Source organism: Lontra canadensis, unplaced genomic scaffold, assembly GCF_010015895.1.
Source record: "Lontra canadensis isolate GAN:19392208 unplaced genomic scaffold, GSC_riverotter_1.0 scaffold90, whole genome shotgun sequence".
In the NCBI taxonomy this organism is placed as follows: domain Eukaryota; kingdom Metazoa; phylum Chordata; class Mammalia; order Carnivora; family Mustelidae; genus Lontra; species Lontra canadensis.
Genome location: NW_022631084.1, coordinates 7389205 through 7406602, shown reverse-complemented (window position 1 = coordinate 7406602; position 17398 = coordinate 7389205). Strand labels below are relative to the sequence as shown.

General features: G+C 35.9%; 1 protein-coding gene across 16 annotated transcripts in view; it reads left to right on the top strand.

The window, feature by feature from the left end:
- MECOM (MDS1 and EVI1 complex locus) overlaps positions 1-17398 on the top strand; it is a 540895-nt gene that overhangs the window by 478092 nt on the left and 45405 nt on the right. For 13 of the 16 annotated variants that reach the window (XM_032836115.1, XM_032836111.1, XM_032836110.1 and 10 more), the window contains 2 exons: positions 2801-2935; positions 14950-15052. In XM_032836115.1, the coding sequence (XP_032692006.1) occupies positions 2801-2935; positions 14950-15052 (238 nt within the window). Of the gene's footprint in view, positions 1-45; positions 140-595; positions 708-2800; positions 2936-14949; positions 15053-17398 lie in introns of those variants that run through there. The other 3 variants (XM_032836119.1, XM_032836122.1, XM_032836118.1) reach the window with 3 other exon arrangements.

The window sequence follows — 17398 nt, the reverse complement described above, 5'->3', positions numbered from 1 at the left end:
CCAGCCTTCTTTTCCTACTTGCCCGCAGTCTCGCGGAGCCCTGCTGCTTATCTACGTTGCTGGGACTGGCGATTTCCTTGTTCCTCCTGTGGAACGGTGCGGTCTGGACGCGTCTCCGGGGTGGGTCGTCCGGCCTTCGGTGGGTCTCTCTGCCGGCTGTCGGCCTTTTTTCCTCTCGCTCTTCTCCTACTTCCCCTCCCTCCGTGTGTCTGTCCATCGGTATCAGGGACGCAGAAGGTGGGGTTGCCAAAATCTGAATTCCTGGCACCGGCCACGCGACTTTGGAGCCGCTTTCGGCCGAGTTCCACCTTGCCAAGTAACAGCTTTGCTGTCCAACATCGTGTGCTGCTGCGCGAGAAAGTCACATTCGGACCCTTTGGCTAGATTGTGGGTTTTTTTTTTTTTTTTCTTTCCCTTTGCTGTTGGTTTTTTGAAAGGGCCTTTCTCTACAGTCCACCTAAAGGGAATTCTTTTTTTTTTTTTTTTAACTATCTTTGGAACTTGACAGCTTTTAAAAACACAGGAGTGTGTTAGATGAAATGACGGAAGATGTGTTCTTACTTTATTTTATTCGAGATTTCCGAGACGATTAAGACATTTGGGAGACAAATGCAGTTCTGCTAGCAAATCAAAAGTGAATAATTCACCCAGTGGGGAAACGTTTCTGGAGAAAGTTCAGCTTTTGTCTTGGGGCAAGAATATTGAGAGTAAGAAAGTTAATATGTTGGTGAAATATTTGAATAATCATGTAACATATATGTAAAAAGACATTCTTTGGAAATGAACCTGTTTTTAAAAATTAATTTCACTGTTGACAGTGGCAATGGCAATAATGTTAACACGGAATAAAATTACATCTAGAATTTTTATGTGCAGTATATGCAATACTTAACTCCCTGCCCCCGCAAAAGGGAATGCTCAAAAGCTAAGGGGATAGATGATGCTTGACTTTAAAATTAACAAGTTTTCCACCTCTGTCTGCAAATATGAAATGGAACTGGTGTTGCATTTCACTGACTTCACCTATTTCCTTCATTAAATATTTCTCTAGTGTGTGAGTAGAATTGCCTTTTTTTCCTGCTAGCCAAGAAAACAAGTAACAAAAGATAAACCAGAAACTAAACAGACAAAAAACAAACGAAACAAAAATCCCAACTTTTTACTATTTTAAAACGTGTATTGCTGCTGTTATTTATGCTCCCCATAGACATCTGCGGGGGGGGGGGGGGGGGGGGGGGGGAATCTCAAGTTGCTATTAGAGTCACTCAGCACTGAGAGTTGAAGAAAACAACTTAAAGTTTGTAATTTTAAAAATTAGAAATTGTTAATATCTGTCTGTCTCACTAGAAAGGGTATTTAATGTAGACTTTCTGGTAGTGTGAAGAGGTGTCTTGAAAAGATTTGATGTGTGTGTTCGTGTGTGTGTGTGTGTGTGTGTGTGTGTGTGTAGCAATTATTATCCCTATCTTCTGTTTTGATTTTTCTTTTTTAAATTGTGGGACTACTTACTGCCTTTTAATTGCCTCATGGCCAAAGGCTTATTCATAATGCCTCTTGACTAAGAGCTCTCAGAGCACTGGGCTTCTTCTTGAAGTTTCTGGGTAAGTTAATGAGTTGAATCTGCAACTAGGTGATTATCTGAATTCTATGCAAGATTACTTTTGGTCTATATATCCAAGAGTTTAGTTTTTACTTTCACATAGGTGTAGATACAACAGGGTTCTGTGGGAGTTACTTAATGCCTTACTTTTTATTCTGGACTGTCTTATTTAGTCTGTGATAGGAAACTTCCTCAAGTTTGCATTAACTGATTGACATTAACATTAGCAGCCTTTCTAGTTACTTGCCATTAGGTCAACAACTCTGCAGTTTTTAATATTGATGTTTAAAACAGTATTGCTGTTAGTGAATCAGGATAGCTTCCTGTAAGTATGCAAAACCTTAAGAAGGGACATTTCTCCTTTCAATTTTTGTTTAAGGTATCCTAAGTAATGATTAATATTCAGGATAGGCCAAATGTAAAATCTCATGAAAAATAATAATACACAGCCATAGATAATGATGGTAATTTATTACAATATTACTATATATTTTTTACTTGTTCACAAGTCAGTTTTGTTATTTTGCTTACTAAACATAAAATTAAAACATGCATTGACATGTATTAACTAAAACATTAGATTGCCATATTTTACATGAGTGTTTACCAATCATTTGTTTTCAGTTATTTTTCTTAAGTTTGGTCAGGAACAAACAAATATGAGACAAATCTTATTATCTTCTTCCATTAACGGTGTGAATTAATTGTTTCATGGTGGTGAAATGCAAAGTGAAAAGGAATTTAGTAATATTTAAAGTTTTTTAACTGAATTAATTTAAAGGGCAAAAATGTGAAAGTATATGCTTAATGGGAAGGTAATCTGAACCTAAAACATTGTCTAGTTTAGAAATATTAGGTTAATATGTGCTGTTCAATATTATTTTTTATAAAAATCACGTGGAGTAAAATTAAGTCAATAGCAGTCATTCATGCATAACAAGGAAACAAGCATTTTAAAAAATCAATTGATCAGTTTTTGTAATAATGTACAATTGCTTTGTTCTTTTAAAAAAATAGTACATTGCTGCTTCTAAGATAACTTATTGTTATTCCTCCTCTATTAATATGCATACTGCCTGACTATTTTTTTGCAGGATTTGAAGGAGGACTATACACTTGAATAAAATATTTTCAAGCAATTAACCATTCTAAAGAATGAATTGATATGGAAATTGATTGTTCTCATCTTCTTCCTTCCAGATCTTAGATGAGTTTTGCAATGTGAAGTTCTGCATAGATGCTAGTCAACCAGATGTAGGAAGCTGGCTCAAGTACATCAGGTTCGCTGGCTGTTATGATCAGCACAACCTCGTTGCATGCCAGATAAATGATCAGGTATGTTGTAAAGATTTTCTTGTCTTTCTTTGAGAGCACTAAAGTATCAGTGAAGCCTGAAGAATAAAAATAACAGCGAGCTGCAGTAGACCCTTGTGGCCTGTTTGTTGATATGCTGAAAGGTAATGCACAAATATAAGTGAGATGCAGAATAAAGTTATTTGCAGTACTGTTTTCTTTCAGTGCTACTTTTTTGGGTAGTTTATTCACTTTGTAACTTCATAAATGTTCTAGTTTTCTGAGTGTGATAGAATGTTCTAAAAACAGAGTACTATTTATTTTTAGCTTTTCTGTACCTTTTTTTTCTTTACCATCATAATAGGGAAACATTCATGGAAAGTATTGAGCTACTCAATAACACTTTATGAATTTGTGCAGAAATTGGAAGTGATACACTTGAAATATTATATAGGTTTTTACTTGAAATAGGAGGTAGATATGTGTATGTGTGTGTGTATATATATATGATCTACATGCAGTTTTATCTGACTGCATTTTATGTTGATTTGCCTGTTTATAAAGGAGAAACACTTTTAGATTAATCAAAATACTCCCTTTTTGGGTTATATGTGAAAAGTTTAAAAATATCACTGCTGGAAATTGCTTTACGGAGGCCCATGCAGTGAGGTTAACTTTAATAATAATAACTATGAAATAAGATCATGAAAATATCATGAAACATATTTTACACTCAATAAAGTTAGGTTATGAATCTTGTAACTTAGTATGATAATACCTGAAACAACAAGAGGTTTAGCTTGTTAATTTTTGTTTTATAAACACTGTTGGGTTAGAATTTAATTATGTTATCCATCATTTATTTCTTTTAACCCAATGGTTACCTAAATCAAATACATTTCAAAGACCATATTAAAATGGTTGTTTGGCAAATTTGCTGTGAAAATCCCCACCAAGAAAAAGAAAAGTTTAAATTAGATGTTTCCAATTGAAAGCTGTTAAGTAATGTTAGCGTCATATGGCCCAGCACTCTATTTCAATCATCATTATGAGATTATTCTTTGGCATTTTACCAGCTACCAGATAATTTTTACTGACTAAACTGTGTAAGAGGTAGTAAATTATAAAATTAGGTTTAAATAGGTATCATTTAAAAATCTTCAACATACATCAAAAATAATAAACCAATCAATTATTTTTTTCCTTTGCTGTAAGAAAACAGAGACATTATTGACAAAGGAAAACATTATTAAATTAGTTATTGATTGGAAGCAGAAAATATCCCAAGTCTATCATATGAGTTACTGTCACATCAACAACAAACACTTTTTGAGCATGCACTATTTGTAGATGCGGGACATACATGGGTATTGCAAGTGAAGGAATTTTTCAGGTTACGTTTCCTGAAGTAAAGGAGCTGACAGACCTCAAAAGGCAGCTGTAAGAAGAAATAATGTAATTATATCATCATAATTATTTGCTGTCCATATTTACTGACAATAGAGGCCATCTCCTTGGACAGATAAAACTGCTGTAGCGTCAGTGAAAGGATGGGGGAAGAATGGGACTTGTGGCCAATACATTTTTTCATTTAATAATTATGTGTCTCATATTTTTAATAAATACACTCTTTCATTGGGAATCTTGCTCGCATTAAAAAAGCAAAACAATTTTGTTTTATTAACTATGAATTAGATTGCTTTTTAGGGCAGGCATTTATAATTTTAACATAGTTACTTTTGAGACACACATTGTAAAATATATTGCTTTTCAAAAGAAATTATACTGGTTTCATACCATAATGAATAGCATGTTTACTTATTTTAATTAAAGAATGAAAGAAAATAGTTAATCCGGAAATCATAAAAGGCCAATATCAGACACATACCTATTATTTCTGTAAGCACTCATTTTAAATTTATGTATTTTGCTGGCAGAAATCTAAGATGGTAACAAAGTACATATCAAATAACATAATAGTGAAATTGACATTACATGGTCAAGTAAGTTCACCCATAAACAGTGAGAGAGGAAAGTCAGAGGTAAAAGTCAGATTTGTGTGATAGGCAATATATGCATACAATCCTACTTAGCCCAGTTGACAAGACAAAAGAGAACAGATACCCCAATAATGTATGCATATTTTATAAACATATTCATCTGTAAGCTTGGATGCGTGGTTCTAAAAGTTAATTAAGACTACAGTTTCAGACAGCTTTGAAATGTGAATGTTGGACTAGGTACAATGATAAAAGAGCTGACTAAAGAGATTCTCTAGGACTATTTTTTTGCTCTCTTTTCCATGAGGAACAGGAGCTGCCAAATGGTGAATAAGCACAACTCATTGCATAATGAACACTCTCATGACGTGAGATATTATTTAATGTTCATAAAGGGAGACCCTGGGCCAGGAGTAATTATTAAACAGGAACATCAACTCACCTGCACAACACAATAGCAGATGAAACACTCTCACGAAATTATAAAACAGTATTTCTCTTTGCTCCAACTCTTAAGAGCTCAAGTTTATAAAATGAATTTTAATAACAAGACAGGTTTAAGTCCTGGGCTACAGAAAGAAAGAATGTCAGATGAATCTTTCAACAGTGGTCTAGCCATTACAATAATTTTGACGACTAATAAAGAAGGGAAAAGATGACCCAGAACGAAACAAAGGTGTATAAATTATAGTTTATTTTTGCAAAGAGGAGATTTTTAGAAATTCTCATGTTAAAAATCAAGCTTAATCAATGTGGATCAGCTTTATAATGCTGTGGAAGGGTTCTATAAAAGAGAATAAATGTTCTTGCTAAGATGGTAATACAGGTTGGTAATAGTCAAACGTGTACTGGATAAAACCCATGTTTGATGTGTTTGGGGGTGAAGAAGTGCTTAGGAATAGCATGGATTTTGATTTTCAAGTGAAGTTGATAAAGGATGTAATCTGGTTTGTTTCATAAAAACAAAGGCCCTGCGATTAACATTTTTCCTAATACCTCTGTACAAGCATGTTATTTGAGGGGATTTTCCTGAGTTTAAATTTTCCAGTAGATTTCTGTGAGTTATTTTATTTCAGGTTCTTCCCCACCCCACCCCTCAGGCCAGAGTGAGCTTTGTGGCAGTTTTCTTTTCTAAGGCTTCCTAGAAAGACCCAAGCTTATTGTTTTTAGATATCTCTTCAAGTTTTCAAAATTATTGCAGTGATGTTTTTGGAGATAGGAATTCTGAAAACACTGGAATGAATGCTTAAATCATAATTTCTAAGTAGCTGCAGCTCCTGGCTGGTATCCTTTACCACTCCCCAGAAAATACTGTATTAGCTATAGTAATTTATCTCTGTAGAAAAAGGCCTCACCAAAGACACTAGTAAATTAAGTTCCAATCACATTCAAGTCATAAAATGGAAGCTCTATAATAATATCTAAGTTTCTTTATCCTGGAAGTCCTAATTATTTTCCCCATATTCCTTAAAGTTTCTGTACAATATTACATAGCCACACTGCTATGGTGTAGCAATTGGCTGGAAATTTTTATTGAGACAGACAATGCTTCAATACTTTTACGTTTCAACAGTCTGAAATTGTCCCTGTTTGCTTTCAGGAGCAAGAGCTGGCACTGAGAGGTAGAGCAGGGCAGGAGCAAAAGCAGAGAGTTGGATGATGAAAGTTCTTTCCAGAATAGGTCCTCAAATATGCAGGGGAAGCATGAAAACCGTTAATTATTTTGAGTTTCATTTACATCTGGAAACACCCATTTGTTGAATGTTAAGTAGGCACACATCTTGATGATTTGTTGAGGTTTTCTTTTTTCCTTCCTTTTTTATTCTGGATATTTTTGATGTCCTCTCCTTTGATGTCTTGTAGATACCTGTACAAAAGTTCCGCTGGGTAGATGTAGCACATTACTTTAGCTTTGGCCTCACCCTGCTCTTAGCTTTCCCTCCATTCTTTGGTAAGTCCCCTCATACCTCCATGTTTCTATACACTCATCTTGAACAAAGGCAAGATGACCCATAGACCCCCTATCTACTTCAATCAAGGCCAGTTCTCATCTATGATATGTTTGCAGATTTGGGGTACTTATGCAATAGCTAGCTCTTTGAACACAATTTTTTTTTCCCCTAATACTTGTTCATGGTGAATCCATATTGGTTGTAATCATCATTAAGTCACAATTCATTTAAGGTGACTTTATAGACTTAAGACCTGCCTTTCCACTTTGGATAATTAGAATGATTTCCGCATGTGCTTTGGGGAACATTTTATATGTATGTATGTATGTATGTATGTATGTAAGTATGTATGTATGTATTCTGCATCCTGGAAAGGAACACGGTTTCATTCAAACCCCTGGCCTTGCCCTTAACAAGGTCTATAACTGGAATAAAGTTCTCAGAAATCCAAGACATTATTAATCTTGTCATTTACACAAGGTGATAAGTCTGTTCATTTTTAAACAGGCCCTTGACAGCTGGTATTTAGTAAGTAGTATAAGAGAAGTCTGCTGTTCACTTTGAATAAAAAGAAATGTGTCAATAAGAGATTATCCAATGCCTGATGTATGTTTTGAAGAAATAGGATATAGAAGAATGAGCGCCCCTCAGAGAAATCAAGGTCAGAATTCACTTAGGGGATTCTGCCAGCTCTCTTGTGGTTAATGAACGGCAGCAAGATTCTACAGTGTTTTCAGTTGGAACAGGCATTGTTCTCGTTTTTGCTCTACCTTATAAAGTTTTAACTGCTTCCAGGACTATCATGGCTGAATTGGCACATCCCCTTTCCCTCTCCTTAGGTCCACGTCAATGTTCTATCAGGTGGCAGGGACACTGGGGCAGTATTATTACTGCAAGCTTATTATGGGTTCAGTTATCAAGTTATTTTCTTTGGCTTTTTACGGAGAAAAAAAAAGGTTTTCCTGAATTATTCAATTAATGCCATTTGTGCAAAAAAGCAGGGAAGACCAGCGGTGTAAAAAGCAAAATGTAATTTGTTCACCTCTTTCCACTTTTTAAAAATGTTTGCGTCAACTGTCAGGTAATTTGTTAATTTGCTCTTCCTTTACAAGGATTTCTGTCCACATTTTCTATGACCTCTTTTGATGTTAAAATTATTACTGGCTTTGGGCATTTTCTTTGCTTTCCTTTTAAGTCAAGTTCCACTTTTATACCAAAGTTATGCTTTGCTGTTTTAAGATGAATGCCAGCTGGCAATACCCAGAGACTGGCCTTGTGAACGGGGCCTAAGCTGACTTTGGGGGGATGTTGTCTGGCTGATAAGTTACTTCCTTCACTCGAAGATGAAACCGTCTCAGATACAGTTTGCCATTTGATATTCACGATAAGAAGCCCTGCCCATCCCCTCCCCCAAAATGTTTCCCTCACGTAATGACGCTCAGGACACAAAACAGCCATAACACTATGCAGACTAGGAATTTTATAAGGATTCACAGATCACAGAAGTTGAAAAAGTGGATGACCTCAGGTATTCTGTGCACATTTTAAGTAATTAGTGTTTACGTGTATGTCACACCTGTCATTCAGGAAGATCTCAAAGCATCACATCCAAACTAGCTTCCAGCTATTCCTGGAAGGGTGCCAAAAAAGATAGTCATCAGAGTGCATTATGATCCATCAAGGTGGAAAACATGTTGGTCAAGGACACCAAGAAAAGCCTCCAGGCTAGTAAAAAACCCAGAGATGATCGTTGGCTTCCTCATCATGTGATGATGGAACTCTTCCCAGGCATCCTGAAACCATGCAGAATGATCAGTTTGCATAGAATCAGATGAAATGGCCACCTAAAAGACAGGTGACTAGTGGGTATTTCTTGTGGGTACTGGAAAGGGATCCTTAGAAGCCATTTAATGGAAACTTCCAAGGTTTCCAGGCTGGGTACACTGTAGGCTCCAGATATAAGAGTAGGTGAATCATTATCATTTGCTCTATTTATACAAACTAAAACCAACAATCAGTTCTCTGTTTCGTGTCATCCAATAAATTATATGTGACTTTCTTTTCATGTTATTAATAAAGAGATAAAAATGGGGGGTAAATCTTCTCCTCCAATAATATGTTTGTCCTGAAAATAACAAGTGGTTACATATTTTTGGATATAGGTAGACAATACCTCATATTTCTCAAAATATCTTCTGGTCTTTAGACTGTCATCCGAAAGACGAATATGGTATACTATCTCTTTGGAGAAATTAAGGAAGTTAAGGGTGGTTTTCTTTGGCAGAACTTGGCCATGATAAAGCTTCCATTGTGTTGGACAAATAACTTTCCATTCTGTCATCAATCTCTCTGTCTCCTGAAGACACTTCTCAGTATCTCTTACCAGTTAGGCTGAGAATGTAAAATAGAGTCACTCTTGTTGAGGCTAAAAACTTGACATTACTCATGCCTTCCTGAACATTGGGGTTTCTCACATCACTATGGGTAGATCGGGGGTCCAGACTGTGTTTCCTAAACCCAGCACATACGCACACATTGTCTTTGTGGATCTGATGTTACCTCTCTGCAGCACCAAAGCTGACAGATGTGTTCATATCTAATGTTGACTTTGTTCAGATATGCAAACTGTCACCTACCTCCCCTCCCACCGAGCTTCCAAATGTTAAAGTTCTGCTCAGCTGTTCCTAGTCTTCTGAGTGGTACATTGTGTGAAGCTATAGAAAAGAAAGTATTCAGGCTGAATGTTGGGAGCTGGGAGAGGCAGAAAGCAACTGTCAACTTCAAAGGGAGAAGACAGCAATATCTGAAAAAGTTGTCTCTCCATACAGATTCTGCAGGGAGTACATTTCTCTATTATTTCAATTATTACAACTTCCTGAATAGGTCGAAGGTCATTCATAATTCACACTTCTGTCATTTTTAGACATGCCAAATGCAGTCTATTAAGCATAAATAAAACTTCAGTGCTTGACCAGGAAAAATAAACGGGACTCATAACAATGAGTCCTTGTTCATCTTTTTAAAAAGTAAATGATGTGTTTTCTTTTTTTCTTGTTTTCCCCCCTGTGCACTGAATTTCTCTTCTGTCTCAATAGTACAAGTACAATACTTTAAATTGATCCAAGCATAGCAAACTAGACTGTAAGTCTGGTCTGACAGATTCTAGATTTTTCTATTTTATAGGATAATAAACAAGAACCCACGTTATTACCATTTATAAATACAAATAGTAGCATTGTCTGTTTGATGGAGGACTAGCTTGAACACAGGCCTTGACAATATAAAACAGAATTCATCTGAAGTCTTTTATAGCCTATTAACTTTCCTATCGGAAAGCTTGTAAGCGTCCATACTCTTTTTAGTGCTTGTGCTCTTGGACTTAAATAACAAAAGAACATGAATATTTAATAAAATATAATTAATTCCAATTCCAACTACATATAATATATAACTGTATATAACATATTCAATGTACTATATATAATATAATATATTATTACATATTCTGTATATGATACATAATTAGAATTAAGCATATGTCATTAAACATTCATTTATATTAATACATAAATATGAGCTTGCTAATATTTTATGCAAATTTAAAATTTCCCCAAGGTGTATACTTTGCCACATTTATAGATCATATATAAAAGTATATAACATATCCAAGCACATACATGCTTATATGTAACATTGCATGAAAATACATCTTTTGGAAGTCTAAAATTTGTTAAATCAAATCCAGTCACCACTGCCTTTTATCCCTAGCTTACCCTTGTGAATGTTAACTGAAGGGATGTTCTTTTGGCATTTGGAACTGGTTTCAGGGTTTGATTAAAATACATGAAGTCAAATAATTATGTTTCAAGTAATTCCTAACTATATTAGTATATAATACTAAATTTATGCCTTAAATTGTGAATTTTACCACTGGTAAGCATGAACAATTTAGGGAATTTCTAGTTTTATTTCCAAAATTGAATGAGTTAGAATTTAAAAAAGAACATATGTAGAAATTTCACTACTATGCTATTTTAGCAAATTTAGAAAATTAAAAAAATATAAAATGATCCATTAATTAAAACATGTACTATAAATACTTATTCTTATAAATTGAGGCATCCAGAGATCTAGTTATAATAACCATACTTACAAAGATAGAAAAATAGCTTTCTGGAAAAATGAAAAGAGTTCATGAAGGTATTGGGAAATTTAAATTTTTTATATGATGAGATGATAAAACCACCTTAACTTTCAAAAGTGTCAAATGTACACACAGTTAGGTCATGGTCATAACATGTTGTATTTCTGGAATTTGTTATTTGCTACCAAAGAGAAAACTCTAGAGGAGTTAACACATTTTAAAAATCCTTATCATGACTTTTAAAAGAATGGAATTTTCATAAATTCCTATTTTCTTATACTCTAAGGTCCCATTCCTCTTATCTTTCAACTTATATTGTGATAACTGAAGTTTTTTCCCTTCTTATAAAGTATTCTGAGAAAGACACAGCAAAATAATAAATCAACAACATTTTTTGTATCAGTTCAAACTTTTTCTCAGTCTTCGAGACTTTGGAGTCCCTCTATATATACTTGAGTTGAATTCATCACAAAAATCCCAGATCCAGGACATTTTTATTTTGGATCCAGATAACTTTTTCCAGAAAACCCCCTGATGGGAGAAGAGACCTTTTCTTTTATGGAATTCAACAGAATAATGATTCCCTTCTATTTTTCTCCAACTCAAAAACCAGAGAGGTTATATTGGTAAGATCTCTGCTTCTGGTACGTAACTCAGATGACATATAATTGAAGGACTGCAATAGAGCCGAGATTCTGAGAATACACTGAGTTTAAAGACATTATGGTTATATTTTTTATGAGCATGGCCAAGAATGCTTAATACACAAACCTGTGGGAAAAAGCTACATAAATCACTTCTGTTATTTATTGAATTTTTATTTGCTATAAGACCTATTTTATAATATAAAAGCAGAGATGTGGTATCTGATTTTCTGAAAGGTTTGATTCCTCTAAGATTACATTCCATCATTCCTCCGCATAGTTGTTTTGAGGCAATGCATTGTCATTATGTTTTTGTTTAAATTCCTCCTCTCACTTCTCTAAGGCCTACTGCTGGTATATGATTATTGCTAGAACATAAATTAGCTTTATATGTAGACATCTCTGGATTCAAGTATTCAGATTATATTTTTGGGTCATTGTAATGATAGGTGGAAAAATACAATGTTACCGAATATCCCTAAGGTCCTATGAGATGAGGTACAAAGAGGATCACAAGTGGTAGCAGCACCTTGAAAAAACCCACTAAATGTGTATGGGTGTGGTAGATGGGACTTCGAGGCACATTCTTATTGCTATATGAGGAAGCGTGCCCAGAATCTGCCCTCATTATGTCTGGCGCTTGCCAGTTCTTTTCAAACCTCAGTTTCATGAGCACCATAAAAATTCGCTTAAAATCGAAAAGAACACCCTGAAGTTAAAACCCACTCTGTTTTGCCTTGCCTTTCATGGCCCGGAGTGTCACCTTTTACCTCCAGTAAATAAAGCCAACACCAACACTCTTCTGTGTCTTTTATTTTTTATGCACTCAATATTCCTTACTTGACAATCTGGACACTTAACGGGAATTGCAGGGGCGATCAATGTACTTGCAAAGGGAATTGTCTCTGTGCTCTATACTTATACAATATACCTATCATTTTCTTTTGTTTCGCACTGCATTGAGTCAATCTGAAATGGAATTAAAACAGACATGATTAATAGCGGACCACAAAGAAATCATGATATCATAATACTTTCTTAAAATGACATGGTGTGTGTGTCTAAGCAGCATTCCCCAACAGAGACAATCACCCTGTGTGACGATCTTGCAGGGTATTGTCTCTTTAACCTCACTATTTCCGAGAAGCCACCGAAAAGTTCTAATATGTCACAATTCAAATGTCAACATGTTGTTGGAAAGGAAGCTAATAAGTTAAACCTTTGAGAGATGCCAAAAAAAGAGGTGATTCAAACTGTTGAGAGAAGTCCATTGTTTTCTAAGGGGAAATAGAACTCCAGAATGAAATAGAGTGCTTATAAGCATTTAACTGGAAGGTTTTGGGGGAAAAAAGTGAACACACAATCAGTTTTCTCAATCTGATAACTTTTTGAACAGAACTGTTCCTCTCAGCGTACTTCCAAAAACAGGAAAATTGCAGGTGTGGGTTAATAAGATATAAACTGCACACTCACTGGTTTTTGTAGAAATAGCACATCACAAGGAGTAATTTCCTTGAGATAATCTGGAGTCCCTCTATGGTTGGATATAAAGAATCTTGGGTTATATGATAACATATTCTAGCAACATTTTGCATTTGGCATTATTTTCTATAAATATTTTATTATTTCTATAAATTATTTTCTATTTATGGTTAAGTTACTGTTGAATGAAAAAAAAAGATTTTATTTTGACAGGAAAGAAAGTAGACAGAAAACACTCCTCACTGAGTGAGTTTTTAGATTTAGCACTATTGGGTGCTGTGATGTTTTTATAGAAAAATAAACAAGCGGGCTTTAGAGCCACCTACTGGAATAAAGAGGCACATGCTTATATTTGATGTCTTCTGCTTTGCAAAAGATAAACAAATAGATCAATACCATGAGAGTTATGCACATTTCTGTTGATCTTATAAGGTATTAATTTACTCAGTTTTTCTCAATTTGAAATGTCAAACATCCTGCAGGAAACCAGCAGTTACAGAAATGCCCTTTAAAGATACATTCTCATAGTTCTTAGTAATTTGTGTTCTGTTGAGTTTTCTCCCCATTGGATTGAGGCTGAGCAGGATTGAATCCCTAGGGTTTTTTTTGTTGTTGTTGTCTTTGTTGCTCTGGTGGTACTGTGTGTGTGTGTGTGTGTGTGTGTGGGTGGGTGTGTGAATGTCACTGGTCTCATTTTCACCAGTTAATTGTATAATCTCATTCTTTCTTCCTTCCACAACCCCTGTCTGGTCATGGAATTATTGTTTAATTAATAATCTTAGAATAAGATTGAAAACTAAGAACAATTTTTTTTTGTGGTAAAATGAAGACGCACCTTAAATATTTTCATGATTAAATGCTTTTTTATTGAGATGTGATTGACATATTAGTTTCAGGTATACAACATAATAATTAGATATTTGTACATATTGTGAATGAAAATGTTTTTATACATTAAAAGAACCCTGAAACCTGGACAGGTAAATTGGACAATGACTTGCCTAAAGTCACAGAGCTGGTGAGGGGAAAGGTAGGCAGCTCTCAGAAATTATAGGTCCACATTTGCCTGACAGCTTTTTAGTTAATCATTAACAGATCTATTAAATTTTTTGTCTCCTCAGAATTTTGCTAGAAGGCAGGGGAATAAGCACTATACCCTGCCACCCTGATGAATGAATAAATTAAAGGCATACTGCCTACTTTTAGAGAATGGGAGTCAGGAGCTGGAGCGTGAGGGCAAGTCCTGGATCTGGGAGTACTAATGATTAGTGAGAGGGGGATTAAGCTTTTTAAAAACAAAAGATTCTCCTTTGAATATGTTCGCTACAGTCAGCTCTTGATGCCATGTCCTTCCAATCTACTGCCTTAAAAACACCTTGTTGAGAAGGTGGCTGCTTTTGAGAACATGTTAAGGGAGGCCATTGTGCCTTTGCCACCCTTTGCAAGGCCGCTGCTGGGTAATGCCAGACACATTCAGCTCTGTGAATACCTGGGGGGTTCACTAGAGTGAGGAATTCAGAGAAGGGAAAGTACTTCACCAAATATTACACAAGGTATATGTGACACAGAAAGCCTTGTATGAAGACAATTTGATTGGTGAAGTAGGATCTGGAAGAGATTTGTGAACCGGCATGAGAATCACAGCTTTCCAGTTGTCATCAGAAGGCTAATTTTCAGGACACAAAACAGGAAGTCACACTTCTTCTGATAAAAATAAAAAGAAACATGTTTGTTAAGGTCTGAGAAAATGTACAGGTATGAGTGGATATCTTGTCCTTTCCTAACATTCACTTCTTTCTCTCTTCCCACCGCCTCCATTTCTTGTCTTCTGAAGATATTTTATAGAGTAGTCGCAGACATTGCACCAGGAGAGGAGCTCCTGCTGTTCATGAAGAGTGAGGACTATCCCCATGAAACTATGGCGCCGGATATCCACGGTTAGTACTGCTCATGCCACCGTCCTCATTGCCCTCATTTGGTTGCGTGGGATCAAGCATCCCCATGAGTCCACTGCATGTGGCATGTATCGGTTTTCCTGGCTCTTCAGTGTCAGCTTTAACAAACTCTTTCTCTTGCAACTGGCTCTTTTCTTGGCTTGACATCTGGCTAATGTTACTGTGAAGCTTAAGTCAGCAGAGGTCTTCCCTAAAGTGGAGGCCAAAGTAATTTTGACTATTTTGACTGAGATACCGCATGGTTAAATTTTTTTGTCAATGTCTTAGACTATGGGGAGAATCCTCTCACTGAACAGAAGTCATTTCAGGGAACTCAGTTTGGATTTTCATAAATCTAGTGGCTGTGTCTTTTCATCTAATGTTCTATTACTGGGAAAAGTGTGTCAATGAGAGTAAAATCCTAGCCAGCATGACCATATGGGAGAGGATTGGGGGATGGGGATTGGGAGAAAAGTACACATGAGGAAATTTTACACCCAGAGAAATTTGTATTAGCCGGAGAACTATTCTAAATCAAATGAAGTGGGGATCAAAACAATTATAATTACTAGTTGTATACGTATAGGACCAATAAAGAGAAAATTCTACCCATATTGATTTGTATCATTGGGATAAAAATGGAGTACTCTTTTCTTTCTCTTTCTTATTTCTCTCTCCTAATATAACACAATTTGGTTTAACATAATCTAGTGGTGACTTTAGAGTGTTTTGTAGTTGGAAGGACCACTGGGAAGGGTTACTCACCCCAACTTAGCTGACAGGTGGGGATCGAGCCACCTCCCATCCTTCTGGCATTCCCGACAGGAAAACCTCAGTCTCTGCTTCTGGAATGCCTCCGAAGGAAGCTACCAGTCTTGGCTGGCTCTTTACTTGAACATTTTTTCCCTTGGCTGGGCTGCATTCTGCCTTTTGGTAGATTATAGCAGTTATATTTTGGGGAACCTTTTGGAAATTATTTTCTTCTTAGAAACCCAGTGTTCTCAATGAGCCTGGTAGAGTTTCAGCCTGAATAGGGAGTCTGGTCCAACCAGGTGTGTGAGAGCTGAGGGGGCTTATATGATAAGAAATGTAATCTGGGCTTTCTCTAGTGCAAGACTACTTTCATTGGTGAATGTTAGGTCTAAAAAGGTTTTCAAACAACTATTTTAGAATTATAAATGTTCTAGGTATATAAAAATATTCTAAATGTTCTAGATAGATAAATATTTGAAATATTCTAAATTCTAAATATAAATGTTTAACAATATAAATATTCTAAAAAACTAAATAGAAATGGCTGTTCTTCTTTCAGGGCTCCCATTCATGAATGAACTGCCTTTACAACACTCTTGAACCCACCAGTTGTTTTTTGTTTTTATTGTGTCATATCCGTATCCATATATATATACCATATATGTTATATGTAATGTTTATGGTGCTTAAGTGGTGATTTGTGTTTTATACTACTACAATTTCACATTGCTTAGGAGAGAGAAAATAGAACATGCATCACACACCTAGTGTATACCAGATATATGCTCTCCATTTATTATCTCATTTGGTCTTATCCATAGATCAAAACTATAGGAGAGGAGTCATTTCTATTATACACATAGAAGAACTGAGGTTACCTAAAGCTAGGTATATTGGTCAAGACCACATGACTGGAAAGTAGAGTTAGCTTTCAAACCGAGGTCTTGCTGCTTCTAAAACCTAGGCCTTTTCCATCCATTCTGTGGCCTGGAAGTTTTGTTTGTGTTCAGACTGCTGGTGAGATCCTAAATGTAGTTTTTTTTTGTGTGTGTGTTTTATATTTTTTGTTTTTTGTTTTAAAGAGAGAGAGAGCAAGAGCGAGCAGGGGTTGGTGGGGAGGGGGCAGAGGGAGAGAGAGAGAGAGAATCCTAAACAGGCTTCACGCCCAGCACAGGACTCAATCTCATCATGACCCTGAGATCAGGACCTGAGCCAAAATCAAGATTTGGATGCTTAACCAACTGAGCCACCCAGGCACACCCTAAATATAGATTTGAAATATGTGAATAGTGTGACAGATTATAAGGAAATATTTCCATTGCCTGAAAAATGTCATCGAGAAACCTGACTTTCGAGCTGATGTGATTTACTTTAGAATACCCCCTTTTCCTTAACCCTCCACAGTCCAAAGTTGACACACATATTAAATCTACATACTGGTTTCTTTACCGTCCTGGGCCCCCTGTTACTGGTTTAGTTTAAATGAAACCAGTATTGTGTGTGGGTTACAGCAGTCGTGTTTCATTTGACTTCTACTTAACTTCCCATGCTACAGCTGGGCTATCTGACTTTCAGTGGCTTTCTGTTCCCTTCTTA